We start from the raw sequence: 17,449 nt of genomic DNA on the forward strand, positions 1-17,449 counted from the left end.
ATGGAGACTCAGTCATGGTTTAAGGCTGTATATCAGCCAGTTGTTGGGGATCTTGCCAATATAGAATTACAAATGCAGAAAAGGACCATCTGGTGGGCATCTTATAAGCATAGGCTTTACTGCCAGTACAGTAAAGCATACCTGGATATACTTACTGTACTGGCTGAGTGCTGGAGTCTTTAAAGTTAGGGGTACACAAATTTTAAAAATTCCAGCAACAGTTGTCTTTCTGGGATTTATCAGATTTATCTATTTGGATCTACTGATCCTCAGGTTATTTCCTGTGGACACAGCTACTGTATGAACTGTATTAAATGGCACTTTGATGACGAGGATCGGAAGGACAGACAGACCTTCACATCGAGGTCTGTTCTGAAGAAAAACACCATGTTAGTGAAAGAGCTGAAGAAAACTGGACTCCAAGCTGCTCCTGCTGATCACTCCTCTGCTGGACCTGAAGATGTGACCTGTGATGTCTGCAGTAGGAGGAAGCTGAAAGCCGTCAAGCTATTTATTTATTTAGTTCACTTACCTACAGTGACTATATTGTGTTTTATATATTATTAATATTAATATATTTTAAAATATATCATTCACATACAATTTGATGATGCAGGAGGAAAAAACTGGGGTTCAGTGTCTTGCCTAAGGACACTTCATGAGGACTCTCTACAGTTTCTATGATGTGCAGGCGTGCACACCAAATGCAAATCCACCCTCTCTATTTATATTTCTATATCTGTCTCCATTTCTCTCTGTGCTTTTCTCTCTGTCTCTGTCTTTCAGAAGGGAACCTGATTATCTATAGGTACTTGTTAAACAAGTCTCCCAGCGAGACACACAAAGAAAAAATAGGCAGAGGTGAAAATAGAATAAAAAGAGATGGAAATAAATGCAGATAAAGATAAATGGCAGTCGAGAAGCAGATCACTCTTAAACACCAGCTGAAATCTGTTTTATGTTGTTGTAAAAATGGTTGTGGTTAATTACAGTGAGTGTTTTTGTTTTTTACCCAAGATATTATGTCGTGCAGATTGTTGTTTTCTGTCTATGGCTGTCTCCACAACCAATCCTAATAATAATAATAACTTGAATTATTATTATGACTTGAGAATGAGTTACAGTGCTTTCAAAAGTATTTTCTAAAATACAATTAAACAGAACACTTTTGGGGTATTTTTATATACTCTTAAAACATGTAACTTTGCTTTCAGTGTTGCAAATTTCCTGTTACTAGCAAGGTCAAATCCAAATTTAGTGTACAGGTCAAAAGATCATATAGAGGCAAAATCATGATACATCATACATAGGGATGACTAAGAGTACCCATCTGAAAATCTACCCCTACTTTCATTTGATGCATTTTCTCAAATTGTTTTTGAATTTTATGAGTCATTTTTACGTTTTAGTTGTAATAATTATATATTTCTTGTTTATTTTAGTTCTCATGTGGTCAAAAAGTCTAAGTCGAAATTCTCAGCATTTGCCAATTACAGCTTCTTAGGTTATATAGATATTTTTAATATTCTACTTCTCAGAAATAATTTACGATTTCCAGCTGTGAATTCCATCTTATTTGCATTTTTTTAACATTTCATACTAGATGGAACTTGATGAAATGACCGATATAGATACATGCCCAGTAGCAGGATTTCTTGTAGTTATGTTTTACTCCCCTCTGGTGGCCAAATTAAATACGAGCGTGCATAAATTAATTAATACTTTAATTCGTTGCTGATTAAAGTATTTTAGAGTTAATTTGGTGTTGAAATGACACTAGATGATCAATAATTCTTTTTAACTGCATAAAAATGAATGAAAGGTTTAATGAACCTGTCACACAAAATGAAAACAGTATATATATGATAAACACAAATCATGCTGTTTTAAAATCTATTATGTATAAAATACAACGACCCCCAAAATGAGACAAGTCGTTTGGTTACTTCAAGGTTAATCTGCCTGATCAGTTGCTAGAGATTCCATAACATGTCAGACTGCACTAACCACTTTTACACTAGTTACACAGAAAACTGACAGATGTGTAATTCTGGATCATTTTCCTTAATAAAAATTGACTATGTCTAATATTTTTGTCTCATTTGTGTATGAGTTTCTCTTTATATCATATATGATGTGTGAAATCTGTTTTTGCCTTTGGTTTTATGCAGACAACGTCTTTGATGGGAAATGGACATGCATATCTTTTTCAGCCATCAAGGCATCAGTTTGACGTATGAAGCAAGTTTCACGCATGTGTGGACTGAAAGAAATTCACCTATCTATTTTCAAACCTACCCGTCAACTTTTACGGGAGTCTGAATCCTTCCTTCTCCGCTCAGAACTATTCACTCTCTGAGAGGAGAAATGGCTGATCAAGGAGTTCCGATTGATGGCGACAAACTCTGCTGTTCAATCTGTTTGGATCTACTGAAGGATCCGGTAACTATTCCCTGTGGACACAGCTACTGTATGAACTGTATTAAAAGGCATTTTGATGAAGAGGATCAGAAGAACATCCACAGCTGTCCTCAGTGCAGACAGACCTTCATACAGAGGCCTGTCCTGAAGAAAAGCACCATGTTAGCAGAGTTGGTGGAGGAGCTGAAAAAGACTGGACTGTATGCTGTTCCTGCTGATTATTGCTATGCTGGACCTGGAGATGTGGCCTGTGATGTCTGCAGTGGGAGAAAGCTGAAAGCCATCAAATCCTGTCTGCAGTGTCTGGTCTCTTACTGTGAGCAACACCTCCAGCTTCACCATAATGTAGATGCATTAAAGAAACACAAACTGGTCGACCCCTCCGAGAAGCTTCAAGATACCATCTGCTCTCACCACAATGAGGTAATGAAGATTTTCTGCCGCACTGATAACAGATGTATCTGTTATGCCTGCTCCATAGATGAACATAAAGCCCACGAGACAGTTCCAGCATCAGCCGAAAGGACTCAAAGAGAGAAAGAGCTCAATCCATGTCGTGAAAAAATTCAACAAAGAATCAAGAATAGAAAAAAAGACGTGAATTTGCTTCAGCAGGAAGTGGAAGCCATCAATCAGTCAGCTGATAAAGCTGTGAGGGACACTGAGAAAATATTCAGTGAACTGATCCTCCTCATTGAGAAAAGAAGCTCTGATATGAAGCAACAGATCAGATTCGAGCAGGAAACTGAAATAAATCGAGTCAACGAGCTTCTGGAAGAGCTCGAGGAGGAACTCAATGAGCTGAAAAGAAAAGATACTGAACTGGAGAAGCTCTCTCACACAGAGGATCACACCCAGTTTCTGAATATGTTTCCACTGCTCTCAGATCTCAATGAATCTTCAGAGTCACGATGTCCCACAGCTCGTCCTTTGCTGTATTTTGGGGATGTGCCGGCTGCTGTATCAGAGGTGAAAGATAAGCTACAGGGCGTTCTTCAGAAAGGATGGCAAAAAGTTTCGCGGACAGTGATTAATGTAGATGTGTTGCTACCACAACCAGAGCCCAAAACCAGAGCTGAATTCTTAAAATTTTCAACACAGCTCACACTGGATCCAGACACTGTAAACATGCGGCTGTTATTATCTGAAGAGAACAGAAGAGCAACATTTGTGAATAAAAAACAGGCATATCCAGGTCACCCTGAAAGATTCATGAACAGGTCTCAGGTCCTGAGCAGAGAAAGTCTGACTGGACGTCACTACTGTGAGGTAGAGTGGAGCGGGTTTGGTATTTACGTAGCAGTGGCATACAAAAGCATCATGAGAACAGGAGATGAAAGTGAATTTGGAAATAATGATAAGTCCTGGGCGTTAAGGTGTTCTTCCAGTCACTATGAATTAAGTCATAAAAGAGTATGTGAATGGTTATCAGGTCCTCAGTCCTCCAGAATAGGAGTGTACCTGGATCACACAGCAGGTGTTCTGTCTTTCTACAGCGTCTCTGACACCATGACTCTCCTCCACAGAGTCCAGGCCACATTCACTCAGCCACTGTATGCTGGACTTAGAGCTTATCATTTCTTGGGTGCAGACTCGTCTGCTGTGTTTAGTGAGCTGGAGCAGATGGACACTGTTACAGAATGAAGGTGTTTCTGTTTCAAGTTAAAGCCTTTTTTCTCCACTGTTGATCTTTGGCACTGTGCCTCAGCTGCCAGTTAAACATTACGGGCAGAAGTATGATGATATTTTTCTTTTAATATTCCGCACATTGTGTGGAAACCCAATAGTTTCATGAAGTGATTCCTTTTCTCTTATGCACACACCATAGAAAAATGAATATGATAAAATACACACCGTTTTCATTTGTTTAACTGTTGTTGTTTAACCTGGTTCACTGCACACCAGGATCTCAGAATAGTAACACTGAAAGCATATTTTTGCCTATGATGGCATCATTTGTAATAGATATGTTACATGTAATAGAAATTGTGACAGTTTCATTTTGGTGACTTGAGCATGGATCTCGTATACAGGTTATAGTTAATTGGTCTGTTTGTATTACAGCAATAATATTGATGGATTTGTGGACCCTTGTAGAATTATATCAAATGTGTTTGATTTGCAACTATGTAAATATGCTAAGAAAAATGCTAACAATCAGCCAATAAGTAAATCTGTATTTTATTTAACACTAAATGAATACCAAGTGTCTATTTGTTCATCAAGTATTGAGCTGTAGCAGCTCATCCTGCAGTTACAGTGAAAAAATGCATTTTTCAATTAAAATTTATTTGTCTGTTTTACTTTCTTTTGACTGTGGGAGGTTAAATGGGCAATTATTTTTCTGTTAGCTGAGCTTTATCCATCCATCCATCCTTGTCCAATTCATGGTCCCAGGAGGACTGGAGTCTCTCATCTGTACACGCCCATATGGAAAAGATATATATAAATCTTATAAAGTTTGTATCTGTCTTGTGTGAAACTTGTATGAAAAGCATACAAGAGTGAAAACAGATATAAGATCCCTAGAAAAATTATATAAATGAAACTTGTATGTTTCAGATACTTACTAAAACAGTTTATGAAAGTGGCCACTTTCATGAGTAAATCATATAAGCCTTATATGATTCACTATATGTAGTAGGCCACATCTGATGCAAGTCTTTTATAAGTTTTCCCTATTTCTTTTCCATATGGGCGTTGCCAGCCTATTCCAGGACTAGACACATTTTAATGTATTTATTTTTTAACTTAAATCACTGCAAATATTTGAGAACTTTTTATCATTACCGATGCCATGATTGATTCTGTTAGATCTTTATTGACAGAATGTCTTTGGAAAAGAAAATTCCTTCACATGTTTTCAGCAGCAACTGCACTTATGTCATCTCTGAGTCTGAATAAAGTGCAGAAACAGATTAGAAAAAATCGTTCTTATGACTCGGGTGTGCCAAGACTCCATTGTTTTACAGTCTGCAGCTTTCAGAAAAACACAATAGCTTTGATTGAAAGAAGTGATATGCTTGGAGTCCAAAGATTCCAAAGGACGGAACATTCAGTGCACCCAGGTCACTCTCAACAGACAACTTCCTTATCCCAGCAGTGACCGGACATTTTCTTAAGAATACCAATAGGAATTCTTGATATGTTTGTCATTAATTCATGCAGTCATAAGCAGTCATGCATGACTTCAGCATGATTTAAGTATATGATTTGCATTCTTAATATAAAGTGTTAATATTTATCCATCCAGGCCAAAAGGTGGGGAAAATCATGGACAGGTCACCAGTCTATCACAGGGCAAACGCAGAGATAACCATTCATACTCACATTCACAACCACAGGCAACTTAGAATTGCCAGTTAACTTAGCACATATGTTTTTGGACAGAGGGAAGAAGAAGCCAGAGTATCAAGAGAAAATATGGATGCTTCACAGAGAAGGGTCTCAGCAGAGCAGTGGATTTAAACCCAGGCTCCTGAGCACAGAGCACCTTTTTTTTTAGATGGCAATTTCATTTTTATCAGTGTAGAAGGAACATAGGCATGCACACACACACACGAAGGTGACCTGATGCCCAGTACTAAAAATAGTTTCACATGACTGCATACCAGAGAATAATTGGTGTCTGTAAGGCATTTAAATGTGCACCATTGTGTAACCAAGGGCTGAAGAAGATCACTAACTTGTAAATTTGGTTGTGAATAAAGCTGTTGAAACTGTGGAAAACCCCAAGGACAAAAAAAGTACATAATGGGAAGTTGACACTAAAAGTTACCTGTTAGGTAACTCGCTTGTACAGATTTGATAACCTACCTTCTCTGAGTCATTTTCCGAAATATGCTACTGCATGGTAGCCAACACTGGTAAACTACAGCAACACCTAATGCTAATTACTACTAAGTCATTTATGCTAAGGTAACAGGTAGCTTTCTTTGTTATAATCACTTTGAGGTGAGCCTGTTAACTGATGTGAAAATGTAATGTTGGATTGTCTGTTATTGTAAAAATGAATGTATGAAAACTGTGTGAGATTGATTTGTCATATGACATTGGATACCTCTGGACATTAATAATTAATATACGGAAAATTAATGAAGGACATTCTCAGTTTAATTTGCTTAAATGCAACTGCATATTTTAATGCCTGATTATTTTATACATATCTCCAGTAAATGGTTGCCATAATAATTTGTATGTAAACATAGCCCTTTGTACAAAATAATGGATGTACGTTTTATTAGATTTGACAGCACCCTCAAGTGGTCAGATTAGTTGTGACAGAAGCAGAGATGAGGAAACATAGTCAACATTTTTCTAACTATGACCGTTACATAATATTAACCATGTCTTCAGTATTAAAACTAGATTAATGTCTGTCCCAGTGAAGGTCCTAAATATTTAGAGAGTAAGGCCAAATGACATGTATGTGGTCATTTAGACTGGAAGACTTTTGTGTAACTTTAGTATCTAGATTTGTTTCATTTCACAAACTTATTTAATTTAGTGTTACAGAAACTTCACATTGTCATTTTCTAGCCTAATGTTGAAGTTATTTTAGACCATTATTACTTTCCATTTCTACAACCTTCAGCTGCTTAATTTTGTTTCTTGTTTTTTAAATTCATTAAAGATGGGGTATAATCATTCCACCCTGGAAAAAGGAAAATGAAAAGAAATTATTAAAAACTCCAAATTACCACAATATTTATGCCCACAATGAGTTTAAATTTCGGACCACAACCGTATATCTTTGTTGTGACTGTTGTCAGGTTCCAGAAAGCAGGACCCAATTGCAGGACCTTTTGAGTTGGCAACAGTGAGTTTATTTACAGTCAAATAAAGAACAAGCAGTGCAAACAGTCCACAGTGTGTTATTTCTTCAGTGACGATGTCCCAGCTCCCATGCACTGAATCCTTCCTGTGGTCCTTGACGACCAACACAACTTTGAGAACAGTAACTGGAGAGCTGCAGTTACTGACTGTTTTCCTCAACATCCCAGCATTGAATGAAGCTCAACCACTCAGTTAAGCAGTGAGCCCATGACTAGGATGATTAGCATCAGGTGAACACACACACACACACACACACACACACACACACACACACACACACACACACACACACACACACACACACACACACACACACACACACACACACAGACACAGCCTGTGTCTGTCCAACCAATCAGAGAGCTCCTTACATCCCACGGTGTGACTAATTTGAATAGCCGCACGATGATTTTTAAAATGAAGTTGTTAATCCAGCAGCTAATCCAGAAGTTAATCCCTGAGCGAACAGGAAAGGGAAATGGATTTTGAAATGCAGTTTATTAAATTGGAATTCAAAAATGAATTTACAAATGCAGAATTTATTCTACAATTCATTATTTAAGCACAGAAATCTTTATTTCGATGTGGGTGGCTCTTGTGGTCCTCCATACTATACTACGTCAGTGTCCTAAACTATAGCAGTAAACAAGTAACCATTTATTGTAAAAAAAAAAATTTTTATAAAAGAATGAACTGAATAACTTATGTATAGAAACAGAAGGTGTTCATTAAAACTTAGTAGAAATGAAAAATTTGAAAAATTAACTATAGAAAAATAAAAATACATCAGGGTTAAGAAATTGTTGTCTTTTCCATTAGTTTCTTCTTTAGTTGCTTTTTACGTGATATGACACTTTAAACTGTATAGTAGACTGTATATATTAAGTAAGTAAGTAAGTAAAATTTTGTTTATATACCAGCTTTCAAGATATAAAATCACAAAGTGCTTCACAAGACCCAACAATGAAAAAAAAACAAGCAAAATTAATAGAAAGCAGAGTTAAAACATTTGTTTTTAACTCATTATTTTAAAGAGATCACAGAGTCCACTGATCTCAAATCGAAAGGAAGAGAGAAAAGTTCCAGAGTCTGGAGGCCACTGAACAGAAGGCTCTGTCTCCTTTTGTTTTCAGCTGAGTATGGGGACACACACACTCACTCACTTTGGCTCTCTGGGCATACAGTTAACATGGTTTGCATATTTTTTAAGGTTGTATGAAAAACATTATGTTACAATGCTTACACTGTCCTTTGTTAAACAATAGAGTGTGTGTTTGGTATCTATCTGCATTAGTACCAGACACCATCACTGCCACCATTCAGAGGCTGACAGTATTTAACTCCAACCCTCACTTTCAGGAAAAAGGTTCAGGCTACCTTCTACTTTGCTGTGAGAGCTGTCTCAAAGGAAGGATGTGGATAATTGATTTTTTTTTTTTTTTGTCACTGTTTAACTTAATCAGTGTTCTCTGCTATGGAGAGATCACTACTGACTTTGAACCATGCATTACATTTTTCTACGCAGAAACGATACCACAGGGCATCAGTGGAGACGGCTACCAGGCATTATGTCAGCGCTATAAAAATCAATACCACTTTGCCACCCTGTATGACAGAAACCGTCGTATTCCATTGTTCTCTGCGTATATACTCAGTCCTGGAGGTGGACCTAGGCCCAGAAAAACAAACTGGATGACTGACCCACGGGTAAGCTGTGTAAAATATCACTGTGTGATGTTCAAGGACAGTCATGTGTTTGAACTGCTCTCTTTTAAGAACATTGTCTGATACGGTGTATTTTAAAAATGGTTTTCTTAGAGAGGATGAAGCACAATAGTTACAATGTGAAAGAATCGCTCTGTTTGGATTTTAACTGTTTGTTGAAGTGTGTATTCTCTGTATTTTACTGCCACATTGTTCTCCATCACCTCAAACAATATGCAACACATTTAAAGCAGTTATTTTCCTCCTGCCTGTCCTGCCTTAGATATTGTCATACTATACCACATATAATGTAATAACTTAAATAACACAAATATAACTGAATAAATAACAGGACAGGATAAAGAAGAAAACACACAAAATTAGATGATCTTTAATAAAACGATGGTTAAAAAAAGGCTGTAGGATTTTATTTGCTCTCTCACATTTCAAAATGACATGACTGTGCAGTATGACAGTATGCTCTCAGTGTTACACATTCCCACAAACTCACACTGAAAGACAATTTGCACACACAGTATGAAGAATGATAAATAATCTTTGTAGCTTCTAAAGAAATAAAAAGTCTGTCTTTCTTGTATTTCAGCTGTCAGTCAATTCTAACACAGGAATGGAGCAAAAAAATCCTGACCAAAATGTGAAGGACAGCCAGGCAGTCGATGAAGACTATAAAAACTCTGGTTATACCAGAGGCCACCTCGCCCCCAGCGGTCACCAACAGACAAAAGAAAACAAAGAGGCTACCTTCACCCTGACAAATATTGTTCCTCAAATGGAAAAGTTCAATAATGGCCCCTGGAACGATCTGGAAAATAAGATGGCAAAGAGATTTAAAGTCTGCACATCAAAAATGTATGTTATCACTGGAGTCATGCCTTATGAGAATAATGAACTCATGATCAAAGACAGGGTGACTGTTCCTGAGTACTTTTGGACTGCTTCCTGCTGCCCAACGTTCGAAGCTGGAGCTGACCAGGATTACTTTCCTACTTATGCTGCAGTGGGAAGAAATGATCCTACCAGTAAAGATGACATTGTGAAAAAAAACACCAAACATGGCCATGATGTGAAGAAGATGTCCTTGGAAGACCTGGAGAAGATCCTGCAAAACAGGCTAAAGATGCCTAAAATGAGTCTCTTTAAAAATAAATGTAAGGAAAACAATTCTCTTTTTCCTTTTGGTTGAAATAAAAACATCAAATACTTGTCACTAAAATATGTTAAGATAAAAGTGAAGTAAATGAAGTGAAATAAACACTGAGCTGTCAACTGTAATGTTTTTATCATTAAGTTAAAACAAAATTATATTTTAGAAACATATAACATATCTGAGTCTGACATCGAGTTTCTTCAAAAAAATGAAAACATCGTACAGCCGTGTGCTGCAGGACGGGTTAAATAATACATTTATAAATAGCTGCCTATTTTCCTTTATTTTCATAAAGTATAATATTTTATTATATTTTTCATATCATATAGAGATGAGGTGATCAAATTTTGGTGGTGAAAGAATGCTCTTTGGAGGGTTTACACTCAATAAATATTCAAAAGGATAGTTTAATGAGATGATGATGCTTACATCCATACATGTCTAGTCATCCCTGTTTCGAAATAAATATAATCTACAACCTGGCTGGCCCTCGGAGGCGCGCAAACACAAATAGTAACCTCTGTGTCTGTGTGATTTATTGTAAGCGCTGCTCTAACCTTAGTGTACAACACAAAGAAACAGTAAAAAGAGCTGAAACTGAAAAATGTAAAAACAATTAAACAGAAACTGTCAGCATGAAAAGCTTGATGTAAAGAAAAAACCTGAAAGACTGAGATTATGCATTACACCAGAGTTTTAAAAAATGTGAAATTAAAATAAGATGTTGTAAGATTGTCAGTTTATAGTCAGCTGATGAACAAAGCTCTTTTTATGTCTTCATTTCCTTCATGTTGAAATAATCTAAATATTCTACTGTGAAACAGAAGCACTGAACAGGTCACATCATGTTGAGTGGAGGATCATTGTGCAATGAAAATGCAGCCAGTTTATTAATGATTGTTAAGCACATGTGTAAGTGTTGGTCACCAGTGTTGGTCAAGTTACTTGAAAAAAGTAATCAGTAACTAATTACTTATTACTTCCCCCAAAAAGTAATCCTGTTACTTTACTGATTACTTGTTTTCAAAAGTAATTAATTACTTAGTTACTTTTTAAAAACACGATTTACAACCTGAATAGGTGATAAAGCGATAGATCTTTCAGCCCAATTCTACTTTTTCTGCATAATCCATCATACAAAATGTAATCAAATGGAAAAGTCTCTTTTTAAAACTTGTTTTATTAGTTTTAATCTTTTAACATTATGCATCAAGCAAAAATTTAATTATATGCAACATTCTCTGACTGGAAGAAATTTGTTTAACATTTAAACCTATTTTCTGGACATTCCAGCACACAAAATAAAATATTTTTTTGTGTTTACACTCACTCTTTCAAATAGATGCAAGTAAAACACAGCAGAAAATAAATAAAATCAAAGACTCAGCGGTCCTGTTGCTCTATTTTCACCTGTATAGCAGGCGGAGGTTTGCCCTGGTGCAGGTGTGCCGCAGCGGTCAGTGGAAGAATCCCCGAGTTTGTCTGTGAATTTTCCATTCCGTCGTAGCGTACTCGGTGCTTGTGTAACCCTGGTTAACATAGTTGTCAATAAATAAAAGCCTGTTAGTAAAAACAGTCATAAGAAATATATTACAGGTGACAAATAGTCAATAAATAGAAATTACTGAACAAAAAAGGGAAAGAAAATATCTTGTTTTCCTTAAATGTGTGATGTTGAATGTTTTATGTAATGTGTGTTAACTGTCTATTCTCTGTCTTCACAAAATAATAAGCCGGCAATTTAAACTTATTTTCTGGTCTGTGGTCTTTATCACACGCTACACTCATTGCTACTCTAGTAGTCGAACCTAACCACAGCGTGCTTACGGGAAAGTAACGGTAATCTAATTACCTGTTTTGCAATAGTAATCCCTTACATTACTCGTTACTTGGAAAAAGTAATCGGATTACAGTAACGCGTTACTTGGAACGCATTACTGCCCATCTCGGTTAGTCACACATGTTCACATGTGATCCTAAGCGGCCAAAAGAACTGATTCATTAAAATGGGCACAAAACAGATCATTTAAAAGTCTCTTGAACCAATTTCAAGTAATCTTTTAAGGCTTTAGGAAGCGACTTGAAAGGAAGAAAAACACACTTATAATATTAAATAAAAAGGGCTTAAATGTAAATGCACACTTTTAAATTGTGTTTCTGAACATGGTCACATTACAGTTTTTCCTCGATTGCTTCGACGCAGGTCAAAGTTAAAAATTGAGTTAAAAATCCAAGTCAGTGTTTGGGGCGATCGTGGCTCAAGAGTTGGCAGTTCGTCTTATAATTGGAAGGTTGCCGGTTCTAGCCCCGGCTCCAACAGTCTCGGTCATTGTGTCCTTGGGCAAGACACTTCACCCGTTGCCTACTGGTGGTGGTCAGAGGCCCGGTGGCGCCAGTGTCCGGCAGCCTCGCCTCTGTCAGTGCGCCCCAGGGCGGCTGTGGCTACAATGTAGCTTGCCATCACCAATGGGTGGATGTAGTGTAAAGTGCTTTAGGGTCCATAGGGACTAAGCAAAGTGCTATACAAATACAGGCCATTTACCAGTGTTTGTTGATGTGATCTGGATTTATTTATCATTAAAACTGTCCCACATGTATCTCTTCACTGTGAGCTGACTCTGGAAGGTGACTGGCCTGCGTTTGGGTGTCAAATAGGGGAAAATCAGTATAGTTATTACAATACAAACAGGACTTTTAGAAAGTGAAGCGAAATCGATCAACTGCAGACCAGACAACAAACGACGGAGGCACCAGACAAGTGCAATCAAACGATGAGTTTATTGACAACGGAGAAGAACCATCAGCATATGGCTTCCTCTGACAAAAATACATTGAATACTGGTTTTATACCATAGAAAATTAACGCCCACACACACGTCAATACAGGTCAAAAATACATCGTTTACAGACATGAGCGCATCTCGTACATCTTAATAACTATAAACAAACCTATAACTTCTCTTTTCTATAACACCTGCCTTTTAAGGTAATAAACTTCAAGCTTCGGGATCGTTAAGAGCTAATAATTGACCCTCGTCATCAATCACTAAGTAGACTAAATTGGCGCAGGTCTCGAAAAGAAGCAGAAGACGCTTGGGCCTTCGCTCAGGACTGCTCCTAAATTAATATGTGTATTGTAAGCATGTATGCAATTAACCTGCTATGTTCTCATCTCCCTCAACATGTATCACCTGGACACTCTCACCAGTGAAGCTTAGAACCCTCTTGGATGGAACATCAACTCTAAACAAGCACAGATATGCATTGTGTATAAAATGAACTCAACCTGTGAATAGAATGAATGTAATAACAAACATATTCAATGCAGTATGAACCTTATAAGAAATATTACTGATAAAATAATACTGTAAAACATGTCATCAATGCATTTATCATAAGGCAGATTATATGATAGCAATAAAAGAATCTCTGAATCCCAACAAAAGCAATTGACTCGCAGTCTGTTAGACATTAACGTCTCACCAGGCAGGCTGTCATAACAAACTTTACTAAATTATCAAATATCAGAACTAAGGATCTCTTCTCTATTTTTATTTTATTTTTTCACATCTACTTTTAGTTAACTGTTATTACCTTGTCTCTTACTGCCATGTTGTACCGGAGCAAACACACATCATTCCAGCTTTCAGTCATCAGGAACAACAACGAGCTCCTGCAGTCAGAGGTCGTGGGACGAACACATAAACTCTCATTTTCTTCAGCTTGGCTGCCACAAGCCCAAACAGATTTAGCATCGCTAAAGTAACGTCGAAGCAACTGTAACATCTGTAAACATGGAACCATTAATCACAGGGCATCACAGACTGATGGGTCACTGTACCAAACAAGCACACTCATTTCCTACAACTCGTCTCACAGTCATTTCCAGTGAAGCCGCTTTTAGTACCTGGCTCCTGTCACTCAATAAATACACCTTTTTAAAATGATTTACTATAATTTTCAGTAAAATTAATATAAAATGTCAGACAATGTCCACGACCTAAAAGTTGAAGTCAGGTGTATTTCATTCTGTATTTCACAGAATGATGTGAAATAAGCAATCAGTGAAGTTTGAGCTCTTCAACTTCGTTAAACCTCTTTTTTGTCTTTATTTTAAGCAGCTGTATAAAACCACAATGTTGGTGAAGCAGTCATAAGCAAGCTGGTATATTACATGTTGACAGTTTTAGTTCCCACACTGGGTTCACATCTGCAGACTGCAGCAATTTACTGACGAGACACCAAAAGAGCAGGAAAGCTGAAGAAGAGGTGAGCATCGAATAGACCAGAAAGAGGTGACACAGCTTAAAAACTGAATTTACATGATCAACATTTAAACGTATAATGTCAACATCAATGTTTTGTTTTTTGTTTTTTATGTGTGTGACAAAGCTTATAGTCAGGGTTGGTGTGGTTAAGGCTCCTCTTTTCTCTTTTCTTTTGCCTTCAAACCTGAACCACTTCCAGCAGGTGGCAGCAGCTCCCTGATCCTGGTGCTGAGGAGGCCTCTTCCTGTTAAAAGGAATTCTTCCTTTTCCTGTTAACATTATTGTCTGAGCAATCAAAAATGAGCTGCGGGAGCCACTAATAAACCTGCAAACCAAAGTGTACACTGAAATACATGAATGAAGTACATTAAGATAATGTAACGGACTGGGTTACAAGTTAGTTGACTTTTGTGTTATCAGTGTTTTGTGTTCAGAATTGCCAGTTACTTATGGCATAGTTGGACCACCCGCAGCATGGTGATTTACTGAGTGTCCTTGAATGTGCAGTAGTCTAGAGGCTGGTTGGCCTGTCAATCAGATCAGCTACCAATGACAGAGAGTCTGGGGGAGAGCATGTGTGTGGTTGGCTGAGAGTTTTCGGGGGGCGGGGGTTAGAGAATGGTGTGTGTGCGGAAGAAAGGAGGAGAGAGGGGGATTGTTTTTGTTGCTGGAGAGCGCGCTTTGTTTTCCTGTTGTTTTGGCGTTGGCTACGGCCCACAGTAGCCCGTGTTACGATTCTGAATAAACACCAGTAACCGGAACGCCGATCGTCTGTGTCTTCTGTCGGAGGGACGCTACAATAATATTAAGCAGTGTATTAAACAGTTGTAGTAGTTTTTAAAAGTATTTTAAAGAAAGTATTTCAGACTATTTTCTTCAGTACAGCTGAAGAGCAGATAGAAAAGATTTGCGGGTTTCCTGCCTTCCCGTGCAGACTCTTTCTTCCACTGAAGAAATACATTTGTTCCCCATGCTGACAGATAAACTCTGTTTAACATTTAGATCTACCTTCAAACATGACTGTGGAGGTGGTGTGAACATGTAACTCAGTGGGTCTGGAGAGGCACGAGTTTTGTTTAAGAAAGGACTCTGAACGTCCTGCCGTCGAGGGGTGACACCATCAGCTGTGCTGAGCCCGGGGAGTGCAGAGGGCGCCACTTGTTCCTCCAGACCCATATGGAAAAGATATACAGTTAAGCCCATAATTATTCATACCCCTGCCGAATTTTGACTTAAAGTTACTTTTGTTCAACAAGCAAGTTCTTTTTTGAGCAGAAATGACACAGGTGTCTCCCCAAAGATAATAAGATGATGTACAAGAGGCATCATTGTGGAAAAAAAATATTTCTCAGGTTTTATTTATATTTTAGCAAAAAGTATCATGTCCAGAATTATTCATACCCTTCTCAATAATCAATAGAAAAAAGCCTTTATTGGCTATTACAGCAATCAAACACTTCCTATGATTGCAGACCAGCTTTTTGCATGTCTCCACAGGCATTTTTGCCCATTCATCTTTAGCAATGAGCTCCAAATCTTTCAGGTTGGAGGGTCTTCTTGCCATCACCCTGATCTTTAGCTCTCTCCACAGATTCTCAATTGGATTCAACTCAGGACTCTGGCTAGGCCACTGCAAAACGTTAATGTTGTTGTCTGCTAACCATTTCTTCACCACGTTTGCTGTATGTTTTGGGTCATTGTCGTGCTAAAATGTCCACTGGTTCCCAAGGCCAAGTTTTTCTGCAGACTGCCTGATGTTGTTGTTGAGAATCTTCATGTATTGCTCTTTTTTCATGGTGCTGTTTACTGTGATTAGGTTCCATGGTCCATTGGCTAAAAAAAAAACACCCCCAAAGCATTAGGTTCCCACCACCATGTTTGACAGTGGGGATGGTGTTCTTTGGGTTGAAGGCTTCTCCATTTTTATGCCAAATGAAGGCAACATCATTGTGACCAAATAATTCAATTTTTGTTTCATCTGACCATAACACTGAAGACCAGAAATCTTCTTCTTTGTCCAGATGAGCATTTGCAAAGGCCAAATGAGCTTTTGCATGCCTTAGAAGTGCCTGGAGAAGTGGCGTTTTCCTTGGTCTGCATCCGTGGAACCCAACAGTGTCCGTTGGACTGTCTGCCTTGAGACATTGCCACCAGCAGAGTCCAGATTCACCAGAATGGCCTTGGTGGTGATCCTTGGATTCTTTTTCACCTCTCTCACTATTCTCCTGGCCAACACAGGTTTCACTTTTGGCTTCCGACAACGTCCTCTGAGATTTTCCACAGTGCGGAACATCTTGTATTTTTTAATACTTTGCACTGCAGCCACTGGAACTTGAAAACATTTGGATATGGCCTTGTAGCCCATTCCTCACTTGTGAGCAGCCACAATGCACAGCTGCAGGTCCTCACTGAGTTCCTTTGTCTTAGCCATGAATGTCCACAGACCACCTGCAGAGAGCTGCTGTTTTTCACCTGTTGAGTTGATCAAAACAGCTATTTCCAATTAATCAGGGTAATTAGGATGCTTTAGAACAGCTTTGACTATTTTGAATGGTATGGAACTTTGGATTTTCCCAGAGACTGTGACAGTTTGTAAAGGGTATGAATAATTCTGGACATGATACTTTTTGCTCAAATGTAAATAAAAGCTGAGAAATATGTTTTTTCCACAATGATGCGTCTTGTACATCATCTTATTATCTTTTGTGAGACGCCTGTGTCATTTCCAGTCAAAAAATAACTTGCTAGTTGAATAAAAGTAACTTTAAGTCTATGGAAGAAATATAGTATCATCAGAATCCAACTATTTTTAGACATCGAATTTATAACACTGAATTTTTATCCTCCAAATTTCCCTGCAAAAATATTCACCTGCAAAATTCACCTGCAAAAATTCAACTGCAAAAATTCACCTGCAAAAATTCACCTGCAAAAAATTCACCATCAAATATTCACCTGCAAAAAATTCACCTGCAAAAATTCACCTGCAAAAAATTCACCTGCAAATATTCACCTGAAAAAAATTCACCTGCAAAAAATTCACCGTCAAATA

At 37.8% G+C, this 17,449-nt stretch overlaps 2 protein-coding genes across 2 annotated transcripts; both read left to right on the forward strand.

The window, feature by feature from the left end:
* The first annotated feature begins 2,367 nt into the window (after nt 1-2,367).
* LOC116324899 (tripartite motif-containing protein 16-like) lies at nt 2,368-4,180 on the forward strand. Its single transcript, XM_031745675.1, has one exon. The coding sequence runs from the start codon at nt 2,368-2,370 to the stop codon at nt 4,063-4,065; it is 1,698 nt and encodes a 565-aa protein (XP_031601535.1). The 3' UTR covers nt 4,066-4,180.
* Nucleotides 4,181-7,054: 2,874 nt separating this feature from the next.
* Nucleotides 7,055-10,165, forward strand: LOC116324906 (endonuclease domain-containing 1 protein-like). The gene is made up of 3 exons (XM_039614746.1): nt 7,055-7,059; nt 8,721-8,964; nt 9,566-10,165. The coding sequence occupies exons 1-3, from the start codon at nt 7,055-7,057 to the stop codon at nt 10,163-10,165; spliced, it is 849 nt and encodes a 282-aa protein (XP_039470680.1).
* Nucleotides 10,166-17,449: the final 7,284 nt, after the last annotated feature.

Source organism: Oreochromis aureus, linkage group 7 (assembly GCF_013358895.1).
Source record: "Oreochromis aureus strain Israel breed Guangdong linkage group 7, ZZ_aureus, whole genome shotgun sequence".
Taxonomy (NCBI): domain Eukaryota; kingdom Metazoa; phylum Chordata; class Actinopteri; order Cichliformes; family Cichlidae; genus Oreochromis; species Oreochromis aureus.